At 41.8% G+C, this 15166-nt stretch overlaps 1 protein-coding gene across 3 annotated transcripts in view; it reads right to left on the reverse strand.

Annotated features, from left to right (window-relative positions):
- The window catches only part of LOC122550270 (leukocyte elastase inhibitor-like), a 31987-nt gene extending 20772 nt beyond the window's left edge, over positions 1-11215 (reverse strand). The window contains exons 1-2 of one of the 3 annotated variants that reach the window (XM_043691017.2): positions 11110-11215; positions 7113-7289 (exon numbers count right to left, since the gene is read on the reverse strand). In XM_043691017.2, the coding sequence (XP_043546952.2) occupies positions 7113-7280 (168 nt within the window). In that variant the 5' untranslated portion in view covers positions 7281-7289; positions 11110-11215. The other 2 variants (XM_043691015.2, XM_043691016.2) reach the window with 2 other exon arrangements.
- Between the last annotated feature and the right edge of the window lie 3951 nt (positions 11216-15166).

Here is a 15166-nt window from a genome sequence, read left to right on the forward strand (position 1 = left end):
AACGAAGGAGAATCGACGTTTCGGGCATAAGCCCTTCTTCAGGATTCCTGAAGATGTATTTTCCCCTTCAAATACATATTTAATGTATTTTCCCCTTCAGTGCTCTAATGTCCAATAAACATGGATCTCAAGGTTTCATGTATCAAAGTGGCTGTGACTTTGCACAGCCTGTGTGTTCTCTGTGCCATTTCTCCATTGCATTTTGCAACTAGAGAACACCAGGTGATGGAAGGCAATGCAGCTGTCACTACACAGGCAATGCTGACTACTCGATTCTCTTACTGGTCCTTAAGGATAGACCACTGCTCACTCCCTGAACTACAGTCAGACAAGTCCCTTAACAATGACCATTCTAAGCAGATCAATGATTACGGCTAAGCCCCTGGACGGAGCGTGGACTGTGCCTGTGACTGATGGCACTAGGAAACCCTGATTGGCAGCATCCTCCCCCTTTGACTGGGCTGAAAACTGAGCCCCTAGCCCAATTGCCGATTTGATCATTTGGTTGAATACATTTGCAGTGTGCGTGCTGCACAGGCAAATGGTATATGCTGCCAGTGTTAAATTAACATCAAGGTTACCCAACCCATACCCAGACAGATTCCTACTGACAAAGAGGCTGTCTATTTCTGCACAATAAACCACATCAATGCAGCAGTGCCGACAGCCTTTAGGCTCTGTCTGAAGCACCAGTGTACTAACAGGCAAGGTGAGGTATGGATACTGTGAGAATGTAGAAGGTGCTAAGTAAGCACTGAGAGAGCAAGCGATCAGCTCTGTGATATAGCTTGGTCCAAACTGTGAGCTGGGAGCCTGTCCCCATTGCAATCTTTCAATCCACTTTCCAGTGCAAAGTGAGGCTGTGGTGCCTAAGCAGCCTGCAACAGAATCAGAGAGGTACCTTGATGGTTGTGAGAGATTGGCAAACGCCAGATGGCAATGTCAATGGAAGAAGGGTGCATTCAGCTAGAGCTCATGGATGAAGCCCTGAGATGCTCTTTGGCACTGAACCTCACTGAGGTTCTTCACAGCCAGTGGTGAGCTGAAGTCAGTCATGGCTCTGTTTTCCATGTTGAGATTTCTCAATGTTTAGCTTGTTTGACAAGATAGGATGCTACATATTAAAAGAGATGAGTGGGGCCATTAATAAGGTGTTCAAAAGCAACAATCCCCCTTAGCTAGTAACTCACCACCGCCTGGCAGGAAACTCACCTCTCAGCTCAGAAAAGGCACAAAAAAAAGCGTGAGCTGCTCCTAATGTTGAGAAAGATTTCACCAGAATTTCCGATGATTCTGCCACAAATCTTGCCGCAGCCCACATTGTTCAGACACCAAAAAGATTCCATTTGCTAGATCTGTTTATCTTTCTCCACATATGCCTCCAGACCTGCTGAGTATTTCCAGTATTTTGTTTCATTCTTTTATTTGTACTACCCATTGTCCTGCACACACTGCTCAAATTTTAAAAACTGCATGACACCAGGTTATAGTCCACCAGGTTTATTTGGAAGCACTAGCTTTCAGACCGCTGCTCTGTCATCAACCACCTGATGAAGGAGCAGTGCTCCAAAAGCTAGTGCTTCCAAATAAACCTGTTGGACTATAACCTGGTGTTGCGTGATTTTTAACTTTGTACACCCCAGTCCAACACTGGGACCTCCATATCATGCTCACATTTTGCAAGCATTGCACTGATATCATTACAGTTCCTACACCTTTCAATAACTCACCTTCAGCAATGGATCACTGAAGGGTGTTTCACACAATAAAGAAGTTGATGTAGTTTTCAACTAGCATACACAGTTAAAGACAGTTGAATTGAAGCTCTGTATTTAAGTGTCCTGCAGTAATAAACTTGTCACCCACTCACTTTAAAGTAGGCATAGAGAGGTTGAACACAAACATGATAAAAATATACTGTTAAATAAAAAAAAGTCTCAGAATGTAGACAGTCATCATAATTAATGTGTTCTCCTATTTGTCGGAAAGTTTGTTGGTATTTTCAATTTCCAAATTAAAACTAATAGCTCTCACAAATACTTTTAACTTTTTTTGTACAAGGCCTTTTTACCTCAGATTACATTCTAAGTTCTGAGATACATTCAAATATTTTAGATCCACACCCAAAATATTTTTGCACTACAGGATGAAGTGCTGTTAAAAAAAATCTGTCCTACTATAATCTTTCCCCTATTCTACAATTTATAACAAGAAAATAAACAGAACACTGCAGGTAAAATTTCATCCAGAATCCAGCGGTTTGGGAATCTAAAGTGCCAGTGTATGAATTATTAAAATTATTAAAATGATTGGTGGACAAAAAGGGAAACATTACATAGCTTTGGCAAATAGGGTTAAGGAGAATCCAGAGATTCTACAAATACAAGGTTTGCGTAAAGGTTTGTAGATAGAGTGCCGGCTGTCGTGGGTATATTCACTGAGCTAGGAAGTTAATTTACAGACATTTTGTGCCTGTCCAGGTGACATCTTCAATGCTTCGGAGCGTCCTGTGAAGAGGTGTTGTACTGTGTCTTCTGCAATTGATTTGGTTTAGTTCCTGCTGCTTCCGGTTGCTGCTTCCAGTTGTTCATTGTAGTGGATGGTATACTGGGTCTAGGTCTAAATGTTTGTTGTTGGAGTCCATGGATGAGTGCCATGTCTCCCAAAACTCTTTGGCTGTCCTCTGTTCAGCTTGTCCTGTGATCGTTGTGTTGCCCCAGTCGAATTTGTGATCCCTGTCAACTGTGTGGATGACTACTAGGGACAGCGTTTAGTGGCGAGATGGTGTTCTGTTTGTTAGTTAATTAGTTCTGCTAGTTAGTCTGTCTGTTTGTCCTATATAGTGTTTCACGCAGTCATAGAGTCATGGAGATGTACAGCATGGAAACAGACCCTTCGGTCCAACCCTTCCATGCCGACCAGATCTCCCAACCCAATCTAGTTCCACCTGCCAGCATCCGGCACCTTTTCCTTCCCTGCATGGAATCTTGCAAATTATGTTTGTCTTGCAAATGATGGGTATAGGGTCATTCGTTCTGGTGAGTTAATGTCTCAGCGTGGCTGTTGGTTTATGGGTTGTCATGAATCCAAGTGGTTGGAGAAGTCTGGCTGTCAGTTCAGGTACGTTTTTTATATAAGGTAGCGTGGCTAGTGAGTTAGGTCGTGGCATGTCCTTATGTACCTGTGGCGTACCCAGGGAGCTGGGGGAAGTGAAGCAGGAACTGAAGAAAGCAAGAGCCAAAGCAGCAGAGCAGAAGCAGAGGAACCAGGTGATCCAAGTGAGCACACTTGGGCCACTTTCAGACCCAGTGCGATAGAACGTGCCCAGAGGTGCAGCACACGGTCAGTGATTCAGACAGAGCCAAAGGTTGTGGTCGAGCTGACCATGAAATGCAATAACTTACAGGTTGTGTTCAGAGTCCTGCACCAGACTGGCAAAGAAACTAGAGCCCACAGCATGGACCATTCGAACAGCCAGCATGAGATTGAAAAATTAAACTCTTTGTGCAAAGGTAAGTGATATGCACATTTGTGATAGGAGAATCAGATGGGGGATTGCAATTATGGGATAGATTGGGAGGAAGTATTTACAAGCCTGTAAATACACTGAAAGTGGCAAAGATTGGGACCTCTCAGCTCCCTTTCAGAAGGGAGTAGAGCATTCATTACCCCTCAAATCTTATTCTGCCCCAATTAACCCAGTAAATCTGTCAGGACAGCTAGACAATAATCCAGTTACTTAGACAAACCCATTTCCATTGGCACAATGGCTGGAGAGAGCAAAAAATATTTGAGACCACAGCTGACCCCCATTTGTTTGTCAAATGCACTCATCAACAAAGGGTTCTTCGTGGATTTGACAATGTTGAGAAGGCAAAATTAATGTGAATGTGCCTGAACCCCACAATCCTTCTGCCTTACCCAATCCTCAGAATATGGAAGGAGGGGAGCTGCAGGCCACAAAATCGGCAATTCTGGCTGTTGTACGACACAACAGGGAAGAACCCATGGAGGAATTAAATACAGTTAGGCTGCAAAAGGGAGAGCACCCAATTGCATTTGCCAGGCACCTGTGGGCACAGTTCACAGGAATCTTCAGGAACCTAAACTGGACTGTCCAATCTGATCAAGGTGCTGTTGTACTCCAAGGTAACCTTCTTCGCTATCCTCTTTACCAATTTTGGTGTTATCTGCAAACTTATTGTTGTTGTATTTTCAAATGTCTAGTTTGGTGAGGCCCCAGCCAACATTGCAACAGACGCATGCATACAGAGAATTTGTACCTTGGGGAAATTGTAGTTTAGACCCACCAAAATGACTAACGATGCAGCAGCACAGTACAAGGATATATCGTTTTCACCCAACACAGCCTGATACCACAAAACAGAGCAAATTGGACCTCTCGCATCAAAAGTCTGCAAAAACTTTAATCCCACAGACAACACCCACACAGAACCTTAGCTGATAAGGAAGATGGCCTGGGAGAAAAAGATTCATCAATCAGAGCATCCCAAACCAAACAAGGGAAAATGCACCAAACCTCAATCCTGTGTGGAGTAATGAAGGGGGCAACAAAACAAGGGAGTTATTATCGGAGTGATCCACCTTCATACAGTCAGTTTTGATATAACACAATAGTTCGGTCTTGTGTGTCCTTGCGTTACAAGAAAATCGCGCAATAGCTGCCTCATTTAAACTAATGGGGTCAGATTTGCATTATAGCCAATCCATGTAAGGAAAGTTCATGTTCTACCAATAACTAAATTCTTCAATTCTTCAATTGTATTAAAGCCAATTTGCATTAAAGAAACACGCATTATATCCTTCAGTGAGAGATAGTGATCAGCAGCAGGGAGGTCCAAGCCAGCAGTTGTCACAAGGGAGCTACTAGAATTCTATACACACAAGCCACTTCACAAGGGACTGCAGGGTATCCAGGCAGTTGGCGCTCCTGCAGGAGCCAGGATCAACCATGCTGCTGGAAGGACCGCAGAGACAAGCAGCTGTTAATTTGGTGGGGGAAATCACTCAGCCAAATGTAATGGGTTTGGAGATGCCGGTGTTGGACTGGGGAAGGGGTTAATTCCTTGTATCCCAAGTTGGATACAAATCCCAAGCATGAAGGAGCTGCACCAATACCAGCTGGGATTGTGTATCACAGCGAGGTGGAAGACTGCCACGTTAAGTTTCAATGTGTCACAAGAAGGTCCCGAACAGTACTTCATATATGGCATACCTATAAGAAAACTCTTCCGAATGGATTCACTGGACACTGACAGAAAGGGTGTGCGGAGACGGAATCTATAGATTTTAAACTGGAAGACGTAGTCCATCAGTTATCTCCGTACAGACGTTAAGCACATTTTTGGCTCGTACCTTATGAGGAAGTGTAATTTATCTTTTAACTCAACCAATTACAGAGCCATTGAGTCATCGAGTTATACAGCACAGAAACAGACTCTTTGGTCCAACCATCCATGCTGACCACATATCCTAAACTCATCTAATCCCATTTGCCAGCTTTTGGCCCATATCCCTCTAAACCCTTCTATTCATTTACCCATCCAGATGCCTTTTAAACATTGTAATTGTACCAGCCTCCACCACTTTCTCTGGCAGCTCATTCCATACACGTACCACCCTCTGCATGAAAGTGTTGCCCCTTGGTCCCTTTTATTTATTTCCCCATTCACCTTAAATCTATGTCCTCTAGTTTGGACTTCCCTACCCTGGGGAAAAGACCATGACTATTCACTCTATCCATGCACCTCATGATTTTATAAACCTCTATAAATTTATAAACCTCTCTAAAAACAGCCCCAGCCTGTTCAACCTCTTCCTATAGCTCAAACTCTCCAACCCTGGCAACTTCCTTATAAATCTTTTCTGCACATTTTCAAGTCTAACAACAACTTTCCTATGTCAGGGAGACCAGAATTGAGTGCAGTATTCCAAAAGTGGTCTAACTAATGTCCTGTACAGCTGCAACAAGACCTCCCAACTTCTATACTCAATGCACTGACCAATAAAGGGAAGTGTACCAAACACCTTCTTCACTATCCTATCAACCTTTGACTCTACTTTCAAGGAACTATGAACCTACACTCCAAGGTCTCTTTGTTGAGCAACACTCCCCAGGACCTTACCATTAAGTGTATAAGTCTCGCCCTGATTTGCCTTTCCAAAATGCAGCATCTCACATTTATCTAAATTAACCTCCATCTGCCACTCCTCAGCCTATTGACCAATCTGATCAAGGTTTTGTTGTACTCCAAGGTAACCTTCTTCACTGCCCACTACAGCTGTACACCAATTTTGGTGTTATCTACAAACTTACTGTTGTTGTATTTTCAAAGGCCTAGCTTAGTGAGGCCCCAGTGGAGATTTCAACAGATGCGTGCATCTCGAGAGTTTGTACCGTGGGGAAATTGTAGATTACACCTACCAAAATGACTAATAATGCAGCAGCACAGTCAATTCTCAAGGATCTACCATTTTCACCCAACACAGCCATATACATTAAGCAGGTAAATCCTTGACATACCTCCTTTTCACCACAGAAGTCTCCCAAACAATTTTGAAAGGACCACTGATGCCACCTTTTTTATTTAATTCCCTATTCCCTTGGTTTCAGGATAGGATTAAGGAAACAACAGCCCCTCTCCTACCCCCACAACAAGAGCTCCAGGCCCATTATATTCAAGTGATTTATATGCCACACACCACAAGTATGTGAATAAAGCTAGCAACATAAAGCCATAATAGAAACTGTACATTGAAAATCCGACAGAAAAAAACAAACATGATAGGTTTGATTAAATATTTCAGGAAATATTGATAGTGCACAAATGTAACTAGAACGTGTCAATATAAATTTTTTCATGATTAAACGTTTAAAGTTCTGATGAATTGACCTTCCCCATGATGACTTTTTGAAACTCCTCATTAAGCAGAGAACATTACTGATGTGAGACTCTTTGATCAATCACTCTATACCAGTTACAGATTCAGCCTTTCTATTCATGAAAAGACCACACCAAGAATGCAGGTGTGCAAAATTGACCCCATGATCTCCAATTCATGTATTAATCATGTATTCAACCTTCCCTTACCTTAGCCATCTCAGCAGCAGTGTTGCCTTTAGCACCGAGATACACCATGGCTAGAGCAGTTGAGATACTTAATGGAGACAGGAAAATGTTCTCATTTCCTTTTCCTTCCTTTAGCTTCTTATACAGAAGAATGGCAAATTTGGTATTTGCAACAGTCAGAGAATCCATTTTGAAAACCTTAGGAAAAACAAAACATGGTTGAAAGTTAAGGATGTGCGATGGATGGCATGAGTGATTTAATTCCACATTCTCCTGAAACTGAGTTCCTGATCTCAGTCATTCATTTGTGAAGAAGAATTAATGAAAATTTCAGGCTTTTCCCACGCATTTGGGAGAAGGAAAATCTAAAGAGAAGCTGCTATCACACACACCTTCCCCTGGCTGTTTCAAAATGATAGTCCATCTACTCTTTCAGTCAAGTGTTCTGTGACAGACAAAGACCCAAAGACAAAACTGTGAATAAAACATAGATCATATAAAACAAAATACTGTTAATGCTGGAAATCTGAAAGAAAAACTGAAAATGCTGGAAATACTCAGCTGAACAAGAATCATCCAAAAAAATTGAAGAGATGTATCAGAAATAAAGTTGCATTTTGAGATATACCCCATAAGGAATGACAGTTCCTAAAGGTGAGTGAGGAGCATGGACTGATGGATAAGTTTGGAGTTTGGTGTAGCGATGAGGGAAACATCAGGAATCAGTGTGAGGTGAGTAGCAGGATGGGTTTAAAAGGCCAGGGTTAATGGGACACGGATGGCCTGGGTCTACAGCGTGGGACCTTCTGATGAACTAAAGAATCCTAAAGGTAGTCCTAACCCTTGTTCAACAGCAGCTTGGCTAAAGTTGCTGGATAAAAACAATGACTGCAGATGCTGGAAACCAGATTCTGGATTAGTGGTGCTGGAAGAGCACAGCAATTCAGGCAGCATCGGAGGACAGGCAAAATCCGAGGACAGGCAAAATTGACGTTTCGGGCAAAAGCCCTTCATCAGGAATAAAGTTGCTGGATATCATGCGTAAATCTCCTCCAACATGGATAAACTACCAATTGGGTCAGATGAGGTATTAAAAAAACAGGCATTAATATGTTACACCTTTTGATGTCTTCCATCTCCTAATTAAACAACAGAAAGTTCGGGGCATATGGCTAGGTGGCAGAAAGATCTCTGAATGGATTGTATGTGCTGCAACACACACACGCACAGACGCACTCTCTCACAGACATATACCCATTTACACTCACACTCACATACATACCACACTCTCTCACAGACACTCATAACCCCACCCCACCCCTCCACAATACAAACACACACATGCACACACACACATATAAGTTTGTGGGGTGAATTTGTACTTACAGAATTACATTTTATTTTGCTCAAAAGCTGCATGAATCCATGTAAGATTCTGTAAATCCCTTTTTTAGATTAGAATCAGTCTGAACATTGTGGCACAGACAGTCTCACACAGGGCACCTCACCTTCAATGCATTATCTGGGCCGACATGACACCAATTGTTGAAGTTCACTTGAGAATTTAAAAATGTTTTGTGATTTACATACAAAAAAACTGAAACCATCATGTTCATTCTATAAGGTGAAAGAATTAACTAAGAATCCATGTCTTTTTCAATATATAATTTCAGTTACATCACATTATAAACTTTTGCTATAAATTCTGTGTCCTATGATCTTATACTCCACAACCCACCTGATGAAGGAGCAGCGCTCTGAAAACAAGTGCTTCCAAATAAACCTGTTGGACTATAACCTCATAATATGTGATTTTTAACTTTTTACACTCTAGTCCAACACCGGCACTTCCAAATCAAGATTGATTTGCATTATGGCTCCTCTGGCAGTGAAGAACGCTGACCCAGAAGTTCTAATTATTTCAATTTCAAACTGAACAAACTTTGCTTGACTCAAGAAGGAGTTTGCTGAGTTAGATGTGTTATCTAACAATTAATTCAAACCACTTAAAATTAAAATTGATAAAACCATCACAGAAAACCATAAATACAAAGAGGCAGATCTTATACTGCACCCATAAGTGTTATACTTATTACAGTTTTGTCAAGATTGTCAGAACCCTTGCTTTTGTGAATGCTTTTAAGTATCTTAAAACACCCACAATTATCAAGGATCACAACTTAACACAGAGGCACCATTTACAACATAAAAGGAGGCCATTTAGCCCATCTGAACCAAACCAGTTTCCTCCAGCAAAACCAATTCATTCTACTCCCCTTGTTCAGTCCTCAGAACCTCAGAGAGGAAATGATCTAATAAAAGGAGCTTTAAAATCTTTCCATTGTAACAGCAATTTGGATTGTCTTGCTTGCATATTTCTTGCTCCATGGATGCTGCCTGACCTGCTTTTCCAGCACCACTCTGATGTAAACTCTGGTTTCCAGCATCTGCAGTCCTCACTTTTGCCTTGCTTGCATATTGAATTATATGTTTGAAGGAAAAACGTAAAGTAGTAACTGAATACAGTGGTTAAGTACCATCATTAATATTGCAGTCTTTCCCTATTTAAAATTTACCTCATTGGCGATATGTGAGACGTTATTTCAAAAAGCATTGTTGGCGAACACTTTGGTTGTCCTCTTGCTTCTTCTTAAATGATTAATTATGCTCATTTATCATCTTACTAAATCTTTGATACTCAGCAATAATACCTACAAATGGCGCTAAAAATATAGTCTTGATTACTTACCTGCCTTCGCGCTGCAAGAATTAAAACTGCACAAACTTGTTTCACTGCTCCTACTCTCTAAAAGTGTTACTGTGCATTGTTAAATACTGTTAGTCTCAGGGCGTGTTTCTTAATCACCAATGAGTTAATGGAAAGAGTTTGCAAGTCTACATTGAAACCTGATAGTCAATACATTTTGATTCCTCGCCCATTCATTTTAGGTGTTAGCACAACATGTTCAGTCAGGCAGAGTTTTGCAAAGAATGGTATAATTACCCCATCAAAAAACTGGTACTTTATAATGGAATAATTTTAGAAAAATGTCAAACAATTTTATAAAACTCCAAGTTGTTAAGTGAACTACTTTTAAGTATTTTGTTTAAAAGTATATGTTTTTGTTAAACATACCAAAATAAGGATGCTGACCTGAACTTTGAAAATAAAATTATCTTTGCATTCTTGTTTCCAAACTGTGGAAATTGCTTTGTGCGTTGTTCTTTGTATTCCAATTATTTGACAAGTGAACTAGAAGGGCCACTTCCTGAAAATTCCTGAATCACTTTCTCTCTCAGACTCAGTGATGAGAGAAAATCAAGGAAATTTCATTCTCTTAAGCAGATAATCACAAATCATATTGGTTTGAAAGACACACATACTTTTTATTTCGGGATTCGGCCCAGAAGTGAGATTTCCGCATGTTGATGTTCTGCAGCACAGACCACATCATAAAACAGTACAGGGAGAAGTTTCGTTTGTGTGATGTTCAGATTGGGAGGAATGGCTCACAATCCACTCAAATAGTGATTGTTACATGGTTAAAGTGAGGACTGCAGTTGCCTGATAAATGGACTCAATTAATCCATCAGCAACTGTACAGAGTCTTCCATTACCTCTGCATTTCCTGTTCTCCAGTCAGGGCAAGGTAGCCATCAACATTCACTCCAGATTTCAAAGTCCATCACAGCTTTAGGCCAAACAAAGTCAAGAAAACTTGCAGTTGATAATTACATATCATTCAATTGATGAAAACAAACTTCTAGTTTGTAAAACAGCTTGTAAACAGTGTCACTCATTTTTTGAACTCAATTATCCAAATATAACTGATTGAATTGATGACAAGCTACCCTTTTGACTATAATGACAATCCAAATTGCAAGAATCATATAACCATAGAATCTTTCAATATAAAAGAGGTGTTTCAAGCCACTGAGTCAGTACCACCAAAAATATACAATTTGACCCACTTTACCCATAGCCTTGAGGGAAAGGAGCATAAAATTGATAACTTACAAATTAAGGTGGGTCTCCTTGCTGGGTTGAATTACAGCACAGTGAAAGGCTTGTAAGGTCACACCTGACAATGAAGTGCAAATCTGCAAGACTGCACAAGTTGAACTCTCATTACTCTGCTGCATCAGAACAGGGAGGTTGCAGGTGTTGATCCAGGTGCAGACATTACATTGGCAAGACAGCAGCATGGGTGGGAGTGGCCTGTCAGAAGCCCACAGAATCCCCAGTGTGGCAGACTCTGAGGGAACTGCCCAGGAAATTGAAGAATCGAATGGGAAATTCCTCTGCATCTGGATCGCTCCAAAAGTATCCATTTTTATCAGAGATTTTGGAGGTTCCATTGCAGTTAATAGCTATACAGGAATTGTTAGAAAATTAAAGGACGAGTCGATAGCCTGGGTAACTATTAAACTGATCTCCAGCAGACCCCGTACACACCACACCCTGACTTAACACCCCAGCCCTCCTCACCTTTTCTTCTTGGACTGACATCCTCCCTCACAAACCTGACATCTGATTTCCTCTCCATTTGGCCCAACCTGACATACCTTCTCCCTAATAGACATGGCATACACTCACTGCTGCTTGACTCAACTTCCACTCCTCCCCCTACTATCTGGCACCCCTTCACCCATCACTGGACCTGACCACCTCCTGCGCCCTCTGCGAGGATCTGTCACCCACTTCTCTCACCAAAAGCACCCTCGACCACTGCAGGGTACAACTCCTTTCCCCTGTTGCAGAGTCTAACAATCCCTGGTACCAGACATGACAATGCCCCTCCTCTGCCCCACTCTGCCAAAAACACCACACCCATCCTGTTCTTTGTTAAACATTCTATCTGACACACTATTCATCTTGTAGTCTGTGATCCTATTAATTTGGCACCTTCATCAACTGGCATTATGCCCACCTGACAGCTTGGGACCCCTTCCTTCTGGCACCACAACACCTAGCCCCACTCTTACCTTATGGACTGACCCTTGCACAGGAGCTGCCCAAGTGACAGTCAGTGATGTTAAACATTTAAATCCCTGAGTATCCCTTGGTGGGCGGCACGGTGGCACAGTGGTTAGCACTGCTGCCTCACAGCGCCAGAGACCCGGGTTCAATTCCCGACTCAGGCGACTGACTGTGTGGAGTTTGCACGTTCTCCCCGTGTCTGCGTGGGTTTCCTCCGGGTGCTCCGGTTTCCTCCCACAGTCCAAAGATGTGCAGGTCAGGTGAATTGGCCATGCTAAATTGCCCGTAGTGTTAGGTAAGGGGTAAATGTAGGGGTATGGGTGGGTTGCGCTTCGGCGGGGCGGTGTGGACTTGTTGGGCCGAAGGGCCTGTTTCCACACTGTAAGTAATCTAATCTAATCTATACCAACACTGCTGTGAAAAGGGGTTGTAATTCGATCTCCACCAACCCCTAACCCAAACCCTATTTTGCACTACCAGGACACATTTAAATTTAATGGACACTCAAAATTTCTAAAGGAGCCATGATCAGAAAAGTGAGATAGAAATCAACTGTGACTACCAGTCCTTGGAAAATCTAATGCAATATCTTTTCCCACAAAAATAGGTCTCCAAACTGGACTCAGTGATCGAAACCCATCAGTGCCAACTTCATTTCCCAAAGAAAGCTCAAGCCAAATTTTGTACAGTCCATAGTTATTAGTTACAGCAAGGGAACTGCTTTGTTAGTTCCTTTCCAGGTTAGATTTACCTTCATTTAATTTTAAATATCAGGAGATAGCTGCCTCTGTTAATTCTCCTAATGTTCAGTCTACAATTAAGTCAGCCATGGCTCAGTTGGTAGCTCAAAAAGCCCAATAAGCCTGTTTGAAATGATGACAGGCTATCCTTCTGACTGTAATGACAATCCAATTTGCAAAAATCTAACAGCCATAGAATCCAGCAGAATTTCCCAAAGAGCTCCGTTCACTAAGCCCGCAGTGCTCCTGAGTATCTCTGAATTCCACCTCTCAAGTTGCCACTCATTGCCTCCCTATGACTTCCCTTTATCCCTAACTCTCACAGCAGCACAGAGCCACTAAATACTTCCAGGTAGCTTTCTGCAAAGCACTTGGAAATGTTGACTGGTCGTGAGAAGTGCAATGTAAATGTAAGCTTTTCTTTTTCAAAGGAGTAATAACACTCAAGTAAAGATGACTGCTTTTGACATAGCACTCAGTGTTGAAGTGTTCCTAACAAACTGGATTTGATATTAAATCTGATCACAAATCCTCCATGAAGGGCTATCATTAATGATGAAGAAAAGTTCCAAGGAGTGTCACATTCCACAACCCCTGAAATATTGTCACCTTATCTGATGATCTGGAGATAGAAATAGCTTTCTATTCCATGGAAACATCCTGCTCATGATCTTGTCAGTGTGAGCTAGACTTCAGCATGCAGTCTTCAGTAGAAATGATAAGAACCTCAGTAGACATTCTTATTTCAGGATAATAGTGTAAAATTCCTCCTGATGTCCCAGAGATGGTCTAGCCCAGGACGATGTGATGAGGGAGCAGCTCTGGGGGCTGTGTGAGATATAATAGGAGGTAATAAGAAGCAGCCTTTGAAATTATGAGACCAGGCTCAATACATGTCATTGTCTTTAACCATAATAACAGCATTCTTATCAGGAAATAAAACCTCCACTTCCCTCTCCTCTCATTATCTCATTCTGCTTGAGGAACTATTAGCATGCCTTCCAACATTATCAGCGTGTTGAAAAGCGCCTCTCCATCCAATTTTAGAACCTGCTACGACTATGATCAATACCTAACAAGGAACCAGGAGGGTCCCTGCTACCTCTGATGCTGCCTCCTCAACATGTTCATCGCCTCGCAGTTCCATCCTCTATCAAACCATCAACCTCTCATAGTGGGTCTTCTTGTTCTGCGTGATGTTATCCAGCTATATATTGTTGCTGGGTAAAAGTTCTTGAGTGTGTCACATCTCTGTTGTGAGCACTTAGGTGTAGAGTTGATGTAGAGATTCTGTGAGGTACTTGAAGAGATTAACATTGGAAGTGAGGACGTATTGGAAATTTTGGCGGGCTTGTTTGGTCCGGATAAGTTGTATCCCAAATACAACTTCCCAGGTCCGGATGAACAATGGGAGATGAGGAAGGAAATTTAAGGGGCTCTGACCCAAATGTTAACTTCACTGTGGCCACAGGGGTGCCTTAGGAGCGGCGCTCTGAGAGCTACTGCTTCCAAATAAATCTGTTCGACTATAACGTGGTGTTGTGTGATTTTTAACTTTCAAGTTTAGAGTAGTGCTGGAAAAGCTTTTGCCCGAAATGTCAATTTTCCTACTCTTCAGATGCTGCCTGACCTGCTGTGCTTTTCCAACACCACTCTAATCTTGACTCTGATCTCCAGCATCTGCAGCACTCACTTTTGCCTAGTTGATTTTTAACTTTGTTCACCCCAGTCCAACACCAGCTCCTCCAAATCATGACATCAAATCGTCAGCAACATAATTCTGAAGATGTATTTTGCATTCATTAGACAAAGTAATGGTAGCTGAATGCTTTCCCTGAACAACATGAAAATATCAGTTTGATTTTTATCTGCCAGACTTCATATGTTTTCTTTTTGAGTTGAAGCTGGTGAATTGCAGGTGAATCTAACCATCTCCCATTGACTTGGCATTCAATGGCATGGTGCATGTTTTATTGGCCTTACCATTGCTTAATCCCCATCATCAATATCCTAGGGAAATCATAGACCAACAACTAGACTTTATTACTGTGGCTACACGAGCAAGTCAGAGAACAGGGATCCTGCAGTGAATAACTCACTTCCTGTTCACCAAATCCAGTCCATGGCAAAGTTATGAGTGTGATGGAATACACTTCCCTTGTCTAGATGCATGCAGCTCTAACAACACTCAAGAAATTCAATACTATTCAGAAAAAAAAGCAGTCCATTTAATTGGGACCCTGTATACCACCTTAAATATTCACTCCTTCCACCACTCTACACAATGGCTGCAAGTATGTACCATCTACAGAAGATGAAATACAACAAGCCCCCTTTAACAACATCTTCTACAC

Source organism: Chiloscyllium plagiosum, unplaced genomic scaffold, assembly GCF_037043375.1.
Source record: "Chiloscyllium plagiosum isolate Xiang-an unplaced genomic scaffold, Cpla_swu_hap1 HiC_scaffold_5, whole genome shotgun sequence".
Lineage (NCBI taxonomy): Eukaryota > Metazoa > Chordata > Chondrichthyes > Orectolobiformes > Hemiscylliidae > Chiloscyllium > Chiloscyllium plagiosum.